This window comes from Macaca nemestrina, chromosome 10 (assembly GCF_043159975.1).
Source record: "Macaca nemestrina isolate mMacNem1 chromosome 10, mMacNem.hap1, whole genome shotgun sequence".
In the NCBI taxonomy this organism is placed as follows: Eukaryota; Metazoa; Chordata; class Mammalia; order Primates; family Cercopithecidae; genus Macaca; species Macaca nemestrina.
This window is the reverse complement of record NC_092134.1, coordinates 127277542-127295884: the sequence shown is the minus strand read 5'-3', so window position 1 is coordinate 127295884 and position 18343 is coordinate 127277542. Positions and strand designations below refer to the sequence as shown.

General features: G+C 41.6%; 1 protein-coding gene across 2 annotated transcripts in view; it reads right to left on the bottom strand.

Moving 5' to 3' along the window:
- The window catches only part of LOC105481896 (guanylate cyclase 2C), an 82406-nt gene extending 69291 nt beyond the window's left edge, over window positions 1–13115 (bottom strand). Inside the window, exons 1-3 of one of the 2 annotated variants that reach the window (XM_011741690.3) lie at window positions 12693–13115; window positions 4636–4748; window positions 2850–2914 (exon numbers count right to left, since the gene is read on the bottom strand). In XM_011741690.3, the coding sequence (XP_011739992.1) occupies window positions 2850–2914; window positions 4636–4748; window positions 12693–12909 (395 nt within the window). In that variant the 5' untranslated portion in view covers window positions 12910–13115. The remainder of the gene's footprint in view (window positions 1–2849; window positions 2915–4635; window positions 4749–12692) is intronic. The other variant, XM_071072172.1, reaches the window with a different exon arrangement.
- Window positions 13116–18343: the final 5228 nt, after the last annotated feature.

Here is an 18343-nt window from a genome sequence, read left to right as displayed (position 1 = left end):
CTAGGGAAGTCGGACTCAGAAAAAGGATGGACCCAGCCACCATTGTTGTAAAGCCAAAAAGATGCCATCTACACTTTGCCGTGCATTGCCTTCTTCCCAGCTCTGCAATGAACTGCCTGTGAGACATCAGCTGGGGATTTGAGAGCTTTCCTTCCCTTGCTCAACACCTGGACCATTTCATAGTTACTTAAACTTATCAATCTTCATTCCCAATCAGGGCCTTGACAAGTGCCAGGAATGATGTTCGCCTGCCTCTTTGCCAGACTGATTCTCACTCATTCTTCAGCTCCTAGATTATGTATCTCTTTATCTATCAGGAAAACTTTCCATGGTACCTAAGACCATGTCACTATTTGGGTGAGTATCTAATATCTGTTTCTTCCACTAGACTATAAGCTCCCTGAAGGCAGGGTCATGCCTGGCTTATTCACCTTGGTGTCTCCAGTCAGCTAGGCTCATATGTAGGTGCTTAATATGTATTTAATGAAGGAAGGAAAACAACATCCCCTTCCTTCTTCAGTGCTCCATCAAAAGGTTTCAGTGAGCTTCCTGCTTGCATCTCAAACTACAGTGTTCACAGTCAGCATTCTCTTTCATTTCTGTTCCTCCAAACTGTTTTTCATTTATTTTAGTGTTTTGAGATTGTAAAGGCTTCTTTGACTACTTTCCATCTCTCACCCCAGCATGATACTATTGATTGATTCTACCTTCAAATATCTTTGCAGTTATTCTCCCTTTCCATGTCCACTTCCTTCTTGCTAATCGAGGCCCTCCTTCTCTGCTGACTTTCCTGTCATCAGTCTCTGCCTGTGTCTTTCCTATACACTGTGGTCAATCATTCTTCTGAAAGTCGGGCTGCTTCTCTTGGCATTCCCAAGCTTAAAACCTTAGTGATTTCTGACGCGAATCTCATTAAATGCAACTTCCTTCACCTGGACTTTCCTCCCATGAACTTCCAAATATGGTCCTACTTAATTTTGCTAGTCTTATCTCTATTATTCCCCTATACATTTCCTGAACTCTGGCTAATACAGAGTTCTTCATTTCCCTGCTTGTTTGCTTTTACACATACTTCTCCCTCTGCCTGGCTAGAAAGCTCATCTCCTCATCTCTCTACCCGTTAAAATTTTACCCATTCTTCAACATGCAAACAATTGCATCTCCTTCATGAGGTTTCTTCCCCCCATTGAATCTTAGTCCCCTCAAACAGAGGTGACTCTTCCTTTCTGTGCACGCTACAGCTTCTCTTTTCTTTTCCCTTTTCTCTCTCTCCCTTCCTCTCTCTTTCTTTTTCCTTCCTTCCTTCCTTCCTTCCTTCCTTCCTTTCTCTCCTTCCTTCCTTCCTTCCTTCCTTTCTCTCCTTCTCTTTCTCTCACCTTTCTCTCTTTCTCTTTTATAGGGTCTCACTCTGACACCCAGGCTGGCGTGAAGTGGTGTGATCTGGATCACTGGAGCCTTGACCTCCTCAGTTCAAGCGATCCTCCCATATTGGCCTGCCACATTGCTGGGCATGCATGACTACACCTGGCTAATTTTTTTATTTTTAAATTTTCTGTAGAGCAGGGTCTCACTATGTTGCCTAGGCTAGTCTCAAACTCCTGGGCTCAAGGGATCCTCCTGCTTCGATCTCCCAAAGCCCTGGGATTACAGGCGGGTGCCACTGATCCCTGCCCTCTGCAATTTCCTCTTTCTATTTCCCTGGTGGCATTGATCTCACTGCCTTGTATTGGTCAGGAGAGTCCTTGTCACCTTCTCTATTTGGGTGGGCAGAGGCTGTGTTTTACTTAATTCTCTCTACTCTGAAACAGCTAAAATGCTTCTTTGCACGTAGAAGGTCTTCATAAATGGTGAATTGGTTTTTCCAATCCTCCTTTCCTTTTGAGCATACTCTATAGCAATATAGTAAGTGATCAGGTTAGATGACAATTAGGAACAAATGCAAGGAAGAGTAAGATTCTGGATCTGTCTGCATTTTGGTATGGAAGAGAAGCTGAAAAAGTGCTCAGTGAGCCTGAGCATCTGAGACTGATTGTAATGGTGGGTGTGAGGTGACAAAAGCAAACTTCGCAACAGAATTTTCAGAGGTCTAATGTTTACCCTCCAAAATCCATTGCGAGTGATCCTCTGCACAGTTTTTTCTGTGTAGATGAAGGGTGATTCTTGATTCAGGGTCAGATTGAACAGGCACAAAAAAGGAACTTGAGCAGGATTTTGATTAGGGAGGTGTAATTAGCAGAACACAGTATATTTTGGTGATAATTACATTGTGTAAAATGAATGAAAGAGATGAGGGTAATTTTCCCAGAGCCAGAAAAATATATTCATTCTAGAATATATTGAGAGCTTTGTTCTAAGATAGTAAGGGCACTGTACAGAGGACTTTAACATCTCATTTATATAATCCTCAAATAACCCCATGAACTAAACATATTGTTATTTTCCCCACTTTCACAGACCTACAGGATAGAACAGAACCCTACTAATACCCTGGGGTGCTGCACTTTCTTTTGTGTTTCCCAGCCCTCTACCCATACTTTTGTGAATATTTTATTTATTAAACTCCTCAAATTATCCAATTTCACTATCTTTCCTGCTTTTGCTCAATACTCTGACTTTTTACTCATACCATGCTTTCTCTCAAGGTCACACGTTAATGACTCAACCTGGGTGGCTACAGACATTCACTCCATGCTGAGCAAGGGAAGTTACCTGGATAAGAGAATGACAGTTATGGAGAGATGGCAAAATACTAGACCTCAACACCTCTGATTGTGTTGCCTGGACTAGACTGTTGTTTCTTTAAGTTGCAATATCATGTCCTGACTTCAGTTCACAGTAGTATTACTTACTACATCTGGAAGGTGGAGTATGTACATGAGGGCCCCATGAGGACACAGCCCATCCGTTTTGCATTCTGTAGGAGAGAAAACAACAATGAATTCCTAAAACTAAGAAAAGTACTCCGTAGACAGGAAAGAAGTAGCAAGGGGAAGGCTCCCAGAGGTTTAGAAAGTGGGGCCTCCCAAGATGCTCAAACTCAGAGCAGCATAGGGTACCTTGAGGTGGACAAGGATCAACTGAGGCATGGAGAGGTTCAAGAGGGAAAAGATGCTACAGGGAGGGAAGGTATTTTACAAAGGTGCGCTGACTGGAGGTGAACCTGGCTTCCTTCTCAGTGCAGGATGGGAAGAGGCAGAAGAGGGACTGGGAGGCTGTAGCATTAGTAGTGTCTGTAGGCCAGATAGTGGTGAGATGAGATTTGGAGGTGCTTTGAAGGGAGAGGGCAAGTTTCAGTTGTGGAGAGAACTATATAACAGGGCTGAAGTGAGTAAAATGCTATGCAATTGATTGGGTGATTATTGATCTTATTTTCTCCTATTTCTTAAGGGGAATCTGATTGGGACCATCTCTTCCCTGGTTTTGGAGAACCAGGTTATACCTCTCTCTGTGGAGGCAGAGAAAAGCAGCATACATTTCTGAAATTGTGATGTGGAGTTTATCGAACTATGCTTGTGCACACCTTACCTTCCCAAGATTGAGAATCACTGCTGTGGGAGCCATTATTCCTGACGGGAGTGTGGTCTGCCTGGTTGGTGTGATATTATTGATTAAAGTTTAGAGGCATGGCTCTACTCCCAGTGCTCTGCTGCTCAGACAGCCTTTCCTTTAGTTTCTGTAGTAAGGGGGTGCATCGCACATCTGTTTGTCTCTAGAGAGCTTGTAATACTCTTTATCTCCATAAAGCTCTGGTTGGGACTGGGGTTTGGGGATTCGGAGGAGGAACTAGGCAAGAATCTCCCTCTTCCCATTTCCATCCTTTGACATTGCAGTTACTACTGTAAGTTAGGTGTCAGATTCAACCCTTAAGCAATTAACTATGATCTGACATATGGCGATGACTTGAAACAGAGATTTTTGGTGTGGGGCCTTGAAATATGTTTTTAAACATGATTTCTCAGTTATTTCTTGAGGGACACAAAGGCATAGCAGTTTATACTATTAAATAAAGAAACTTAAAAACTGGCTGGGTGCAGTGGCTCACACCTGTAATTCCAGCACTTTGGGAGGCCAAGGAGGGCAGATCACTTAATCTCAGGAGTTCGAGACCAGCCTGAGCAACATGGTGAAACCCTGTCTCTAAAATAATATAAGAAATTTGCTGAGCATGGTAGCACATGCCTGTAGTCCCAGATACTTGGGAGGCTGAGATGGGACAATCACTTGAGCCCAGGAGCTCAACTTGCAGTGAGCCATGATTATGCCACTGCACTCCAGCCTGGGCAACAGAGGGAGACCCTGTCTCAGAAAACAAATAAACAAACAACCAAAAAAACAAAACAAAGCAAAATTTTAAAAACAATTTAAAGCAAAAGAATTCCTTTCCTTACAATTGAAAGTGTACGCACAGTACATAGCCAAGGCTCTCCTCACTTTCCTGGATTCATGGAGGGCCCCTGTCATTTGGGTAATCTGTAGGGATAAAGCCAGAGTCTCCTGCCTGGTACTTGGCCACTCATTCATCTATGTGGCTAGAAATGATAGGAGAGCTGCCTCATGGTTATGTGCTTACATTTTACACTAAGATTATCCGGTACCCGTAGGCCATGAGGTGCATCCACAAAAGCAAATACTTACTGAAATTTTCCTGAGTAGGTCAAGGCCTTCACAGGTGCTGCTCCGGCAGTCGCCGGAGTTATGAATCAGACCATCCGAATACATGAAAGAAGCATTCACAGTCACATTTAGGCCTGTCATCCAGAGATGAGGGAAAATAGAACACTAGCGTTATTTTTCAGTAATTGATACCAGCCATGAGATTGATTCCGGGAAAAAGTGGATATCTATTTTCAGGCCTAGGAATATTTACATCCCGGTCCCTTGTTTTACTCCTGGTCACTTTTTTCCTCTCTGTGTCTCTGTCTCTCTATGTCTTTGCATCTGTGTTTCTCTCTCTCTCTCAACGGTTTTATTGAGGTATAATTTATCCATCATAAAAATCACACATGTTGAGTTTACAATGCAATGACTTTTAGTAAATATATATAGTTGTGCAACCATCCACGTGGTCCAGTTTTAGAACATTTTCATTGTGTTCACCGCCCTCTTCATCTTTTCACAACCCTAGATGCAGCAAGTCTCCTGTATGGACTGGAGAGTGTTGGGAAGCAAAGACATAGACATTATGATAACCTGTTCTTTCATGGTCCCCAGGTGCTGTTTGCTGCCAACTTGCAGGAGGCTGCAGTCTTCCTTGGTCTCTGATCTTTATCCATCCAGTCAACAAACAGTTACTAAGTTCCTGCTGTGTGCCAGGCATTCTTCTTTGTGCTCATGATACAGCACTGAACAAAAGTTCCTGCTTTCAAGAGGCTTACATTTTCTTTGGGGGTTACACAGAATAATACATTTCTGATAGGGTGGTCACCAAAGCCCTAGGGGGAACTGGGACCTGCGTGAAGACTGAGCCATGCGATACATGGTTTCTCTGGTCAGAGGGAACAGCAAGGGCAAAAATCCCAGGCAGGACCCTTCTTGGCATTTCAGGGAGAACAGGGAGGCCAGTGTGGTCCTGACAGAGTAAGTGAGAGATAGTGTGGGTGAGATGTGAGGTAGAGTGAGGGCCACACCGTGCATGACCACGTAGGCGTTAGTAAGTGCTTTCAGTTTATTCCAGGATAAGAGTTTTGGAGGACTCTGAGCAGAGAAATGATATTTTCTGACTATTATTTTTAAAGGACATCTCTGGATCTTGATGCAGAGAATAGATTGTGGGGAACAGAAACAGATGCAGGGAGACTAGTGAAGATGCTCTTCATAACCTAGGTTAGATTGGACTACACTAGTTGGAGCAAAAGTAGAGAAAAATGGTTGCATTTAGGGTGTATTTTGAAGGTAGGAAATTAATAAATGCAATATGAAATATGAGAAAAAGAGGACTCAGGATAACGCCAATATTTTTGACCTGAGCAAGTGGGTGAAGGGAACTCCTATTGACCAAGATGAGAAAGAATGTGGGAAGAGCAGGTTTGCTAATGTGGTGTGTGTGGTGATGGAGGTGGACAAGTCAGGTGTGAGATGCCTGTCACACTTCCAGATAGAGAGGACACTAAGCAGTTGAAATACACCCATCAGAAATAGTTATTAATGCAATCATACTTATTGATAAAAGCTGTCACATCTGTGTCTCAGATTTACCATTCTTGCTCAAAAGGGGTGTCTTGGTCAGTTTCCTACAAATCAAAGCCTGAGACAAAAGCTTTATTGAGTTTGTCTTACCAGAGTCCCATATGCAGTAAATAGTGGGATCTGAAATTGAAGCCATGTTGGTCTCGTCCTAAACCAATTATACATTTTTGATATCTCAAATCAAAACTCATACATGAGGGAATGGCCTTTTACCAGCTTAGTGATGCATCAAAGCGTTAAATCCAAAATTTATCAATGGGTATGATTATTTGTTCTCAACGAATCTTGCTGTATTACAATCTTTAGCCCCTGTCTCTCCTGGAGCATTCAAGATACAGAGTAAATAGACGACGAGAAAAATACTTCCTGCATGCCCTCAGGAAGTTCCCTGCAGCCGTGGCCACACTTCTCACATGAAATGAACATGGTTAACAGTCTAACTGTCATCTATTTTTCCCAAAGAAGGTGCTGCAAAATTCTGTTTTCTTTCTTAGTAGACAGGGAAGGAGATTGTATAACGTTACAAAATTTCCAGAAAACCCCTTTGTCTTTAAAACACGTCCTCTTACTTTAAAATGTTTTTCATCAAGGATAAAGAAAACAAAAATGTGTTCATTAGCATCTTAAATTAGATGAGAGTTTTGTTCGGATTTCACTCTGACTCACACATTTCTCCTCTTATAAATTGAAAACAAGTTTCTCTTTGAAATATCTGTTTGGTCACAAGGATGGCTGGCCTTACTGACCAGAACACCATTCCTGGTGTTAGGCATTTCCTCTGTGGGCTACTCCCAAAGCCAAAGTGAATTATGCTCATTCTGGCTTGGGGTGTTTGTATAATGGAGAACTCCCGTATTTAGATGAAAGCAAGGGTCTTGCCGGTGATATCCCTGGGGATTGCTAGGCACCACGTTTTAGAAGGTTATAGCAGAACCATTTGACCTCAATCTGTCTATTACATTTTGGTTCCTTCCATTAAAAAATAATCAGGACAAATGTCTGATTCCTAAGCAGAGATGTTCTTAAGTCTGTCAAGTCCACAGGGAGTCTGGAAACCTCAGTCCACAGTCCGGGATTATGAGTGATTTCTTATGTGTTCTTGTACAAGCCATTTTAATTTCTCTGACTTAGTTTCTCGCATGTAAAATGAGGTTAAAACCAGGTTTGTAAAATTGGATAATTTTTAATCACACCTTTAAAAGAGCAAAGCGTGTCTATAATAGAAGTTGTTCTTCTGAACAAATAATGTTTTAAACGGTAGAGACTTGTTCTTTCAAAGAATGGAGGAGTCTTTGTACTTCTACAGCCACTTGAGAGATGTCTACCAACTAGGCTGCAAGTCATGCCTTGCTTTTTTAAGTTTGAAAACCCTGATACTTTATTTATAAGAGAGCTTAATGAGAGATGCCAGTACTTTGGTAGGACTAACCAAATAGGAGACATCAATGTAATTAGACCAGTCAGGGATATTTAATGGAAGAGAAGAGGGGAGTGATGGGTTTAATAGCAATTCACACTTAATTGAGTGTAACCATGAGCCAGCTTCAGTACTAAGCCCCATATGCCCTTTATTTTCTTTAATTCTCATGCCAATAGAGAGGATATAGATAATTTCAAATGAGGAGAACAGAATGAATGAGGCTACAGTGCATCTGGGGGAATGGCAGAGGGCATGTGAGGAACTATAGAAAATAGGGTTGGAGAGGGTCTTGGAACACTGCAAGAGGACTCAGAAAGTGATGTGAAGGGTAGCACACAGTCACAGGAAGATGGCCACACTTGCAGCTCCTCTCTCTTGACCTCCTGTCTCTATGAGGGCTCTGTTCTCTCCTACCACCATGAGCGACAGTGAAAATGACACTTTAAAATCCAGTGCTCCAGGCAGCCCATGACTGACACAGCTAAACTGAAGTAGAAACTCGGGTACAGTGCCTGGGAAAAAGGGAACCAACATCTGTTGAGTGTGACCTTACACAAGTGACTTCCCTACTGAAGCCCCAGTTCCTCATTCACTTATTAACAGAATAGAGCCAGGTGATCTCTTTCACTATATGCCTAGCTTTGGGCTATGATTTTTAACAGGTATTTTTTCACTTAATCCTCTCTGAATCCTTCAGGGTAATATTTTGTCATCCTTATTTAAACATGAGACAATGGAGGTCTGGAGAGGTAGATTAACTTGTTTAAGGCTACACAGCTAGTAAGTAGTAGGGCGGGGATTTGAACTTAGGGAAGTCTAATTCTAGAACTTGATATGCTGTAGAACAGCATATCCAACAGCATATACAGAACTTGATATGCTGTAGAACAGCAGTTCTCCAAGTATGAGCCACTGAGGTACCCTTAGTCCCTTTCAGGGGATCCATGAGGTCAAAGTTATTTTTATAATTATACTAAGACATTCCTTACTTTTTCCAGTCTCCTTCTCTGATGAGCATATGATAGGGTTCTCCAGAGACTATATGACATATATTATTGTAACAGATTGAATGTAGAAGCCAATATGAGAATATAGATCTCTACCATTAAGCTTGACATTAAAAACATTTGCAAAATTGTAAACCAGTCTTCTCACCCACTTTTTTTTTTTTTTGGCTTGAGAAATATAGATTTTCTTTAATAAAAATATTATTTATGCTAACAGGTATTTATTTTGTTTTTTTTGATGAATTTATAAACAAATGTTTAAAATGTTTCTCAGTTTTAATTTTCAGTACAATCAATACTGATACATGTAACCACATAAACGTAACTCTTCAGCACCCTCAATAATTTTAAAGAGTTTAAAGAGGTCCTAGGCCAGGCGCGGTGGCTCACGCCTGTAATCCCAGCACTTTGGGAGGCTGAGGTGGGCGGATCACCTGAGGTCAGGAGTTCGAGACCAGCCTAACAATATGAAGAAACTGCATCTGTACTAAAAATACAAAAAATTAGCTGGGTGTGGTGGTGCATGCCTGTAATCCCAGCTACTCGGGAGGCTGAGGCAGGAGAATCGCTTGAACCTGGGAGGTGGAGGTTGCGGTGAACCGAGATCACACCACTGCATTCCAGCCTGGGCAACAAGAACGAAACTCCGTCTCAAAAAATAATAATAATAAATAAAAATAAATAAATAGGTCCTAATACCAAAATATTTGAGAACGGCTTCTATGGAGCATAGTATAATATGCTGCCTCTCAATATTTTATTTTTATGTGTACTACTTTCTCTTATTTTTAATTTGATGGGGATAATATCTTCCTTTTTATCACTCCAGAACTCAAGTGATTTCTCTAGAAAATACTAAACATTTTTCGGACAATGACATAACTTCAAATCAAAGGTTTACCTTTAAAATAAGCCATTTCCCCCACTGCAACTTTTCATCCTCTCCTACCGGCACTGTCCGTCCCACAATGATATCTCATTCCTGGGAGGATGGGAAAGCTGAACAATATGGGGTGAGCTCAGAACTCTCTCTTCCTATCGAAGGCTTTAAGGATGGGGTTGGACCAACATGGACCAACATGAAGCTGAAACCTCTGTGCGAGGGTCTAGGAGTGGGACCGGCTCAGCACGAGGGAGCACACCCAGGGTATGGGTCATGTGATTAGCCTTGGAACCATACATCCTCAGGGAGGTGATGTCATGAAGTCGAAGGAATCTCTTTTTTTCATGTTCTTTCCCACTAGATCCTGAATGTTCTTCAAGACCCTCAAAGCTTTTCTGATTCCTAGAAAAAATACTGGTCATTTCCCCTTTGAACATCACCTATAATGCCTGAACTTTTACTTTTCTTCAATGTAATCCTCAGATATATTGTCTTAGAATTTTTCCCAAATAATGATGCTCAACATGTTTAGAACACGAGCTATCTTTCCCTCCAACACCTGTACCTTTTGTGTTTACTATGCATGCATATCCATCCAACAAAATGCATTAACAGATGTAAAAGTCTTGGCATCACAGCTCATTCCTTCATCTCCAAAGAGCTCTCCACTTAAATGATCCATTTAACAACTTGCCCACTAATAACTGTATTTTACAAAGGACATGAGTGAAACCTGGAGATGATAAACAACGCACCCAATGTCACTCAGCTGTAAATAATGGAGTAGGAATTCAAATTCAGGTTGTATGAGTCAGGGACCAAGGCTCTAACTAATATGCTATTTAATTATTTTAGGTGCTTGGTAATATGTTCTAGCAGTAGCAACAGCACAGCAACAATAAAAACAACTACATTAACGTCCTCAACAACAACAACAATGACAACAAAAACTACCATTTATTGAGTTCTTACTATGTTTCAGTCAGTGAAGGAGGTACTTTATATGAGTTTTCTGATTGAATCCACATGCTATCCATATGAGGTAACTACCACTTATTCTAATTTATAGGTGTGGGAACTCAGGTTCCAAAAATTTAGCTGCTTAAGGTCATACCTGTCATAGAATGCTCTGGCTGGAAAATAAATCAAGATCTGTCAGGTTCCAAATATCTGCTTCTAACCATAATGTTCCACTGCCTTGTTTTAGTTAGAAAGTTAGTTCACACTGGGTAAAGATATTACGATGGATTCCAAAGGGTGACCCATGTACTCCCTGGGACCAGACAGATGTGGGTCTGAATTTCACTTCAAACAGACAATCTACATTACCTTACCAAAGTTGTTGAACTCCTGCTGTGAAACCAGTGTCAACCATGCTAACGTCACAGAGCGGTGGTGATTAAAGAGGTGATGTAATTGAAGTACCTAGAACTTAGCTACCCCATGACAGGTACTTAGTAACTGAAGAAACCAAGGTTCAGGGAGACTAACCCAGGATCACAGAGAGAGAAAACTTTGGGGCAGGAATCCCAATCCAGGTCCTCAAAGGACAAATCAAGTGTTCTTTCCATTGCACCACATTGCCTTGGTAAATAAGGGGATTTTATGACCTCCTCGTTCCATTATGGCTCTAGATCAGATCTGTTCACTTATGTGTGAATCTAGTTTCAGAATTGCAGAGATGTTGTGTGTGCACAGAAGTAACTTATTATTCATATCTGAACAGCTGGCCTACTTCCACAGAATTTTAAATAGAGACAATTAAGACATACCATCCTTAAAACCACAAATAACCATTAAGATGCATTAAATACTCATTGACTCAGTAAGTCTATTTCTGGTAATCTAATCTCAGGGAATGGAGAAAAACTACATGAAAATATTCATTGAAGTATTATAAAAATAATGAGAAGTTTAAAACAGATGAAATATCCTACATCAGAGAATTATTATATATATTAACATATGTATCCCCCAAATTAGGTAATTTATATCCAGTGGATATGATATATACTTGATATTATAATATCCAGTGGATATTACACATCAATTCACGTGATGACTAGAAAGGCCATGCCGCTCTTGGAAAGTCACTTGTGCAATAATGTGAAGCGAACCAGAAGGATTCAAAATTGTTTCTATGCCATAGTGATCACCAACCACATTCTTAAAAACAGGAAACTAAGAAGCACATGAAAACAGACTGGAAACATCCAGGTGGCTGGGAATCATGGATGCTTTTTTTCCCCCTTTATTTCATACATTTTATGTAATGTTATAAAATTTATTTTTATAACTAAAAGATACAATGAAGAACTGCAACAATGAATTTGATTGCAAATGTTTTATATTAACTATGTCTGGTAATGACAGCCACAGGATATGTAAAGAGTGAACAGGCTACCCTGTCTCTACTAAAAATACAAAAATTAGCCAAGCGTGGTGGCAGGCACCTGTAGTCCCAGCTACTAGGGAGGCTGAGGCAGGAGAATGGCGTGAACCCGGGAGGTGGAGCTTGCAATGAGCCAAGATCATGCCACTGTACTCCAGCCTGGGTGACAAAGTGAGACTCCATCTCAAAAAAAAAAAAAAAGAGTGAACAGTCTAGAGACAAATGTCTTTGGATAAAAGGCCCAAAGAAAGACTTGGTGTCTATGTGAAACTGACTGAATTCATCTTCTTGATTAGTATCCCTGTGAAATCTTAGGTCTAGACCAAATCTTACCTCTGTGTACAGAAGGAAACATGATGCCTTCCTGGAACTGGGCAATAAACTGAGTTTATTTTTATTTATTTTCTTTTTGAAGAGATGGAGTCTCGCTATGTTGCCCAGGCTGGTCTTGAACTCCTGGGCTCAGTGTCCCTCCTTCCTTGGCCTCCTAAAGTGCTGGGATTACAGACGTGAGCCACAACATCTGGCCTAAACCCAGTTTTAACTGGGACATTTCACTGCCGTGAACACTTTACATTTCCTGAGTCAGGGCTAGTCCCAGAGCAAGGTGAAGTGTGAGTGAGCACAGCATAATAGGGTTCAAATTCTACTCTCTAAGGATCTACTGTCATGAAATAGAGGTTTAGGGACAGCCCTTAGAGAAAGTTGTGTGATCAGACAAAGAACACAAGGTCTTTGCTTAGTAACATTTTGTCCCCAGAGGTAGTAACAGAGTGGAGGAGGATTCTATTAACATTTTCTTACCAGCGTTTTGCAGACGTCCTCTCACTATTTCCAGCCCCTCATTCACCGCATCTTCCACGTTTTCCAGGGGCTCTGCAAAGGCTGAGTTGTCCATCATCAGGACGCTGATTTCATAGCTGCCATTGTGGCAGTTCTGACTCACCTGGGAAGTCAGGTACAGCCACTCAGGCTGGAAGAGCAGTGACCACAAAACCAAGTCCAACAGCAACGTCTTCATGACCCCGATCACGTTAGAACCATACTCCTTGTGCCTACTTGCTTTGCTCTGTTGGGCTTCTTGGGAGGCAGGGAATCCAGATGGTCAGCCTCTAGTGGAGTCCCTCAGCCCACTCTTCCCCACGCTTCTCTCTGGTCATGCCCAACTGGTCACATGGGCCGTGGAATACAGCCTGCTTGCCAGTAATTAGCAGTTACATTATGGCAGGAGATAAACCAAAGTTCACTTTGTGTTTGCACCCAGAAAGGTCAGAGCTATAAACAGAGATTACCTGGGCCTCACCCAATAAAAATGCAATAATTTTTGACGCATCACTGGGAAGAGGGAAAAGAGAAAGAGGGCAATATATCACATACATAACAAACTTTGTGAAATGGAAAATAAAGGTCAAAGGGCTTTAGGAAAACACAGCTACAATGGACTATTAGTGCTTAGGTTTTAGCTGCACATCGAAACGAAATCCTTAACTAGGAAGAGCTGTGTTTCAGTCACTCAAGCAGCAACTGTAAGTTGCTGGGATACATGTGCAGAACATGCAGGTTTGTTATGTAGGTATACACATGTCATGGTGGTTTGCTGCACCCATCAACCTGCCATCTACATTAGGTATTTCTCCTAATGCTATCCCTCTCCTGGCCCCCCACCCCCTAACAGGCCCTGGTGTATGATTTTCCCCTCCCTGTGTCCATGTGTTCTCTTTGTTCAGCTCCCACTTATGAGTGAGAACATGTGATATTTGGTTTTCTGTTCTTGTGTTAGTTTGCTGAGAATGATGGTTTCCAGCTTCATCCCTGTCCCTGCAAAGGACATGAACTCATCCTTTTTTATGCCTGCGTAGAATTCCATGGTGTATATGTGCCACATTTTCTTTATCCAGTCTATTATTGATGGGCATTTGGGTTGGTTCCAAGTCTTTACTATTGTGAACAGTGCTGCGATAAACATGTGTGTGCATGTGTCTTTATAGTAGAGTGATTTATAATCCTTTGGGTATATAGCCAGTAATGGGATTTCTGGGTCAAATGGTATTTCTGGTTCTAGATCGTTGAGGAATTGCCACACTGTCTTCCACAATGGTTGGACTAATTTACACTCCCACCAACAGTGTAAAAGCTTTCCTATTTCTCCACATCCTCTCCAGCATCTGTTGTTTCCTGACTTTTTAATGATCACCATTCTAACTGGCAGGAGATGGTATCTCATGGTGATTTTGATTTGCGTTTCTCTAATGACCAGTGATGATGAGTTTTTTTTTTCATGTTTGTTAGCTGCATAAATGTCTTCTTTTGAGAAGTGTCTGTTCATATCCTTTGCCCACTTCTTGATGGAGTTATTTGTTTTCTTCTTGTAAATTTGATTAAGTTATTTGTAGATTCTGGATAGTGACCCTTTGCCAGATGGATAGATTGCAAAATTTTTCTCCCATTCTGTAGGTTAAGCAGCAACTACTTATTAAGATTTGACTATGTGTTGAGCATTGGCAAGGCACTGAAGATATGGCCATGAACAACATAGATATGTTAATGTCCTCACTGAACATGCACTCTAATGGGAGAAGGCCAACATTAAATAATTATGTCTATTTTCTATTTTTATTTTTTAATTTTAATTTTTTAAAGCTTTTCTTTAATTTTTTTTTTTTTTTGAGACAGAGTCTTGCTCTGTTGCCCAGGCTGGAGTGCACTGGCACAATCTTGGCTCACTGCAAACTCCATCTCCTGGGTTCACGCCATTCTCCTGCCTCAGCCCCCCAAGTAGCTGAGACTACAGGCACCTGCCACCACGCCTGGCTAATTTTGTTTTTGTATTTTTAGTGGAGATGGGGTTTCACCATCTTAGCCAGGATGGTCTAGATCTCCTGATCTCATGATCGGCCCGCCTTGACCTCTCAAAGTGCTGGGATTACAGGCATGAGCCACCATGCCCAGCGTTCATTTTAATTTTTAGGGGTATGTAATAGTTGTTTATTTTTATGGGATAAATAAATATATGAATAACTAAATTCAACAATGAAAAAAATTCAGAGTGCTACGGGAGCATATTGCAAATTAACATAACCTTTTCTAGAGAGTCAAGGAAGCATCCCTGAGACAGTGTCCACTAGCTAAGACAAGAGGATAAATGCATTAGCTGAATGGAAAGGAAGGAGGGCATACCAGGCAGGGGGGACAGCTTGTGCAAAGACCCAGATGTGAGAAGTGGCATAGCATGTTTGAGAAACTGAAGAGCTACAGCCTGGTTGGAGTGGAGAGAACTAGGGAGTCAAGTGGTGGTAGAGGATGCCAAAAGAGTAGGTGGGAGAGGGCATGGACTTTCCTGTAAGGCAATAGGGATTTGGGACTATATCCTAAGAGTCAAGAAAAGGACATGAATTTTGAACAGACTGCTTAGACTTCCATGGAAGAAATGTCCTGGAGAGAGGCAGGCACAGGAACAGGGAACTGATGGGGAGGCTACTGCTATAGACAGAGCCAAAGAACGCCTGGATAAGGATGGTGGCAGTGGAGATGGGTTCAAAAAATATCTAAAAGGTAAAATGTGGGACCAGCCTGGGCAATATAGTTAGATTCCATCTGTACTAAAAAAAAAAAATTAGCTAGACATGGTGGCTCATGCCTGTCATCCTAGTACTTTGGGAGGCCAAGGCTGGAGAACCATTTGAGATCAGGATTTCAAGACCAACCTGGACAACATAGAGAGACCCCGTCTCTATAAAGAAAAATTTTGTAAAAAGTGAACCAGGATGGTGGCCCAGGCCTGTATACCCAGATAGACACTCAGGAGGCTGAGGCAGGAGGAGGATTGCTTGAGGCCAGGAGTTCAAGGTTGCAATGAGCTGTGATCATGCCACTGCACCCTAGCCTAGGTGACAGGGCAAGAACCTGTCTCTAAATAAATGAATAAAATAAAAAAAAAAAGGTAAAATGGATGGGACCTGGTATTTGACTGGATTCAGGACATTAGGAAGAAGGAGGAATCAAAGATGACCCCTGATATGCTCAACTGGTTACTGAGCTCTAGAATTCTGGAACGGGAGCAGGTTTGAGGGAGAAGATAATGACTTCTGTCTTGGGACATATGGATTTTAAGGTGTCTGTGCAGTTGTGAGAACAGTTCCCATGGAATTTTGAGAAGAGAATCTGAACTTAAATGGGAATTGAGAATTAAAATCAGGAACGTGTGATTTATCAGATAACGTCATTGTTGACAACATTGACTTGACCACTAATGGCAACATTTATGTTTTAAAGCTAAAATTGTGAAAAATAAGTGTGTCAACTAGTGCTTCCCTGGAAGCAGCTGCATTTGCAGTTACCTCACCAATCAAAATATATGAATTGTTGATAAGTTCAACCAATCCAAATAGAAGTAACCCACCAAAAAAAAAAAAAAAAAAAAAAACTTTAACATTTAGACTGCAGCCACTCATGAGGTCACTTGAGTGGCCTTTCAGGGACCTTCTGTTTCTCAGCTGATAGCACCCTGGCACTGGGAGCTGCATCTCCCATTGCAGGAGGATGGACTCCTCAGGCCTCAGCCTGGAACTGACTGTATAAGTGAGCATTGTGGGGATTCTGTCTCCTAGGGCAGGACAGGGATTGCTTGATATAACACTGGTTCCCTTAACTCAGCTTTGCTGGTCTCACAGTCCAGCCCCGGTAAAAAGGGGATTACTGAAGCAAACACCTGGAAGGTAGTGTTGGAGTTAGAGGGTAGATTTTCTACATTACTGATTTGAACAGTTCAGGGCAGCTGAGAGAGGGGAGAAGAAAATGACTTTGAACCAAGGAGCTCAAGGAACTCAGAATCCAGTTTGTTGGACAGGTCACGTGTTGAATATTGAAATCAACCAGATTGATAGTAGGTGCTTGCTGGAGAAGACGATCTATAATGCAGCAATAGATGAGGGAGAACAATCAGGACTTCAATAATTGACAGAGACTGATGAAAAGGGATTGAGTGTTATGGTTAAATGACATGTGCCTCAAAAGAACAAAGATTGTGTTTTTATAAAATATTTTAAAATGAGGAAGCAGATCATGCATATAAAGGCTATATGTAATGAATATGTACAGATTAAAAGAATATGAAAATGAACACTCATATAGCCAAGTTACAACCTAGGACCTTCGCACTCCTAGGTACTCTATCCCCAAAACATCATCCTTTTCACCTCCCAGTGTAGCCAAGGGGTGTAGGGAACAGTTAACCAAGAGATAAAGAATATTGAGGCATTTGTTAACCATAGCATGGGTGTTTCAGAAGGCACTGTTAAATGTTTGAGATAAAGAATGGGACGGAAGAAAGATCAGGCGGAGAGGAAATAGTATGAGGGTAAAAGAATACTGGAGGAGACATGATGCCAAGGGCTGTTGTTTTGGAGATGGTTGATGTGGAACAGGATGGGTTCAGTCCTGGGTCTCCTAGAGAGAGGATGGGACCTTCACAGGATTCAGCTTTGATACAGAAGAAAAGTGCTGTGATTATTTTATGGGGTAGGATAGGTTGTGGTAGGTGATTGACAGTGGTCAGGACTGGGTGCCGCATGGGGATTTGTAATGGATGTCAGGAAGAATGGAATATCAGGCTGCAGAGAGGCACACGGCCATCACAAGGAGGCTCAGCCTTTGCTATAGGTAATGATTTTCTGTGTGGCACATTGGTGGCCAAGTTTGAACTCAAACACGGTTTTCTAACTATTAATTTGTTGCTCTTTCCACTTCCTGTGGCAGGAGAAGGAATAGAAGTAAGACACTGTTTTTACTTTTAAAAAATGTGGTCCAGAAATTACAAGTATAAAAGAAAGCCATGTGGAGGGAGTTGGTGAGATAGATAAAACTGCCAGATACTTTGATTCGGCTATCAAGACAGTTGGTAGGTGCAGTTCTGGGAATCCTCTGATTATAGCATGCAATCAGGAACATAATTCCAAATGTGAAGGATCAAAATAGCAGTCCTTCCTGAATCCCTTAAGACAAATAGTGTGTCTTCTACATGTCATAAAACTATAAACATGCAGATCATAATTAAATGTAGGTAGGTTCTGCTGGAGAGTTTCAAGAATCAAAAACAAATAATAGAACATTTGAGTTGGCAGCTTTAGGAGACATATTCTTGGCTGTGGTCTGAATGTTTAGGTCTCCCTCAAATCCATATGTTGAAATCCCCAAAGTGATGCTATTAGAAGGTAGCGGCTTTGGGAAGTGATTAAGTCATAAGAGGAGAGCCGTCATGAATGGGATTATAAAATGTGGGGCCTCTTTTATAAGGGTCCCAGAGGTCTTATAAAAGAGGCCCCAGAGAGACCTCTCCTCCCCCTACCATGTGAGGACACATAAAAAAGGCAGCTGCCCTGGGCCAGAAAGCAGGCCCTTGCCAGACACGGAATCTGCCAGTGCCTTGATCTTGGACTTCCTCCTTGTAGGCCCTGCAA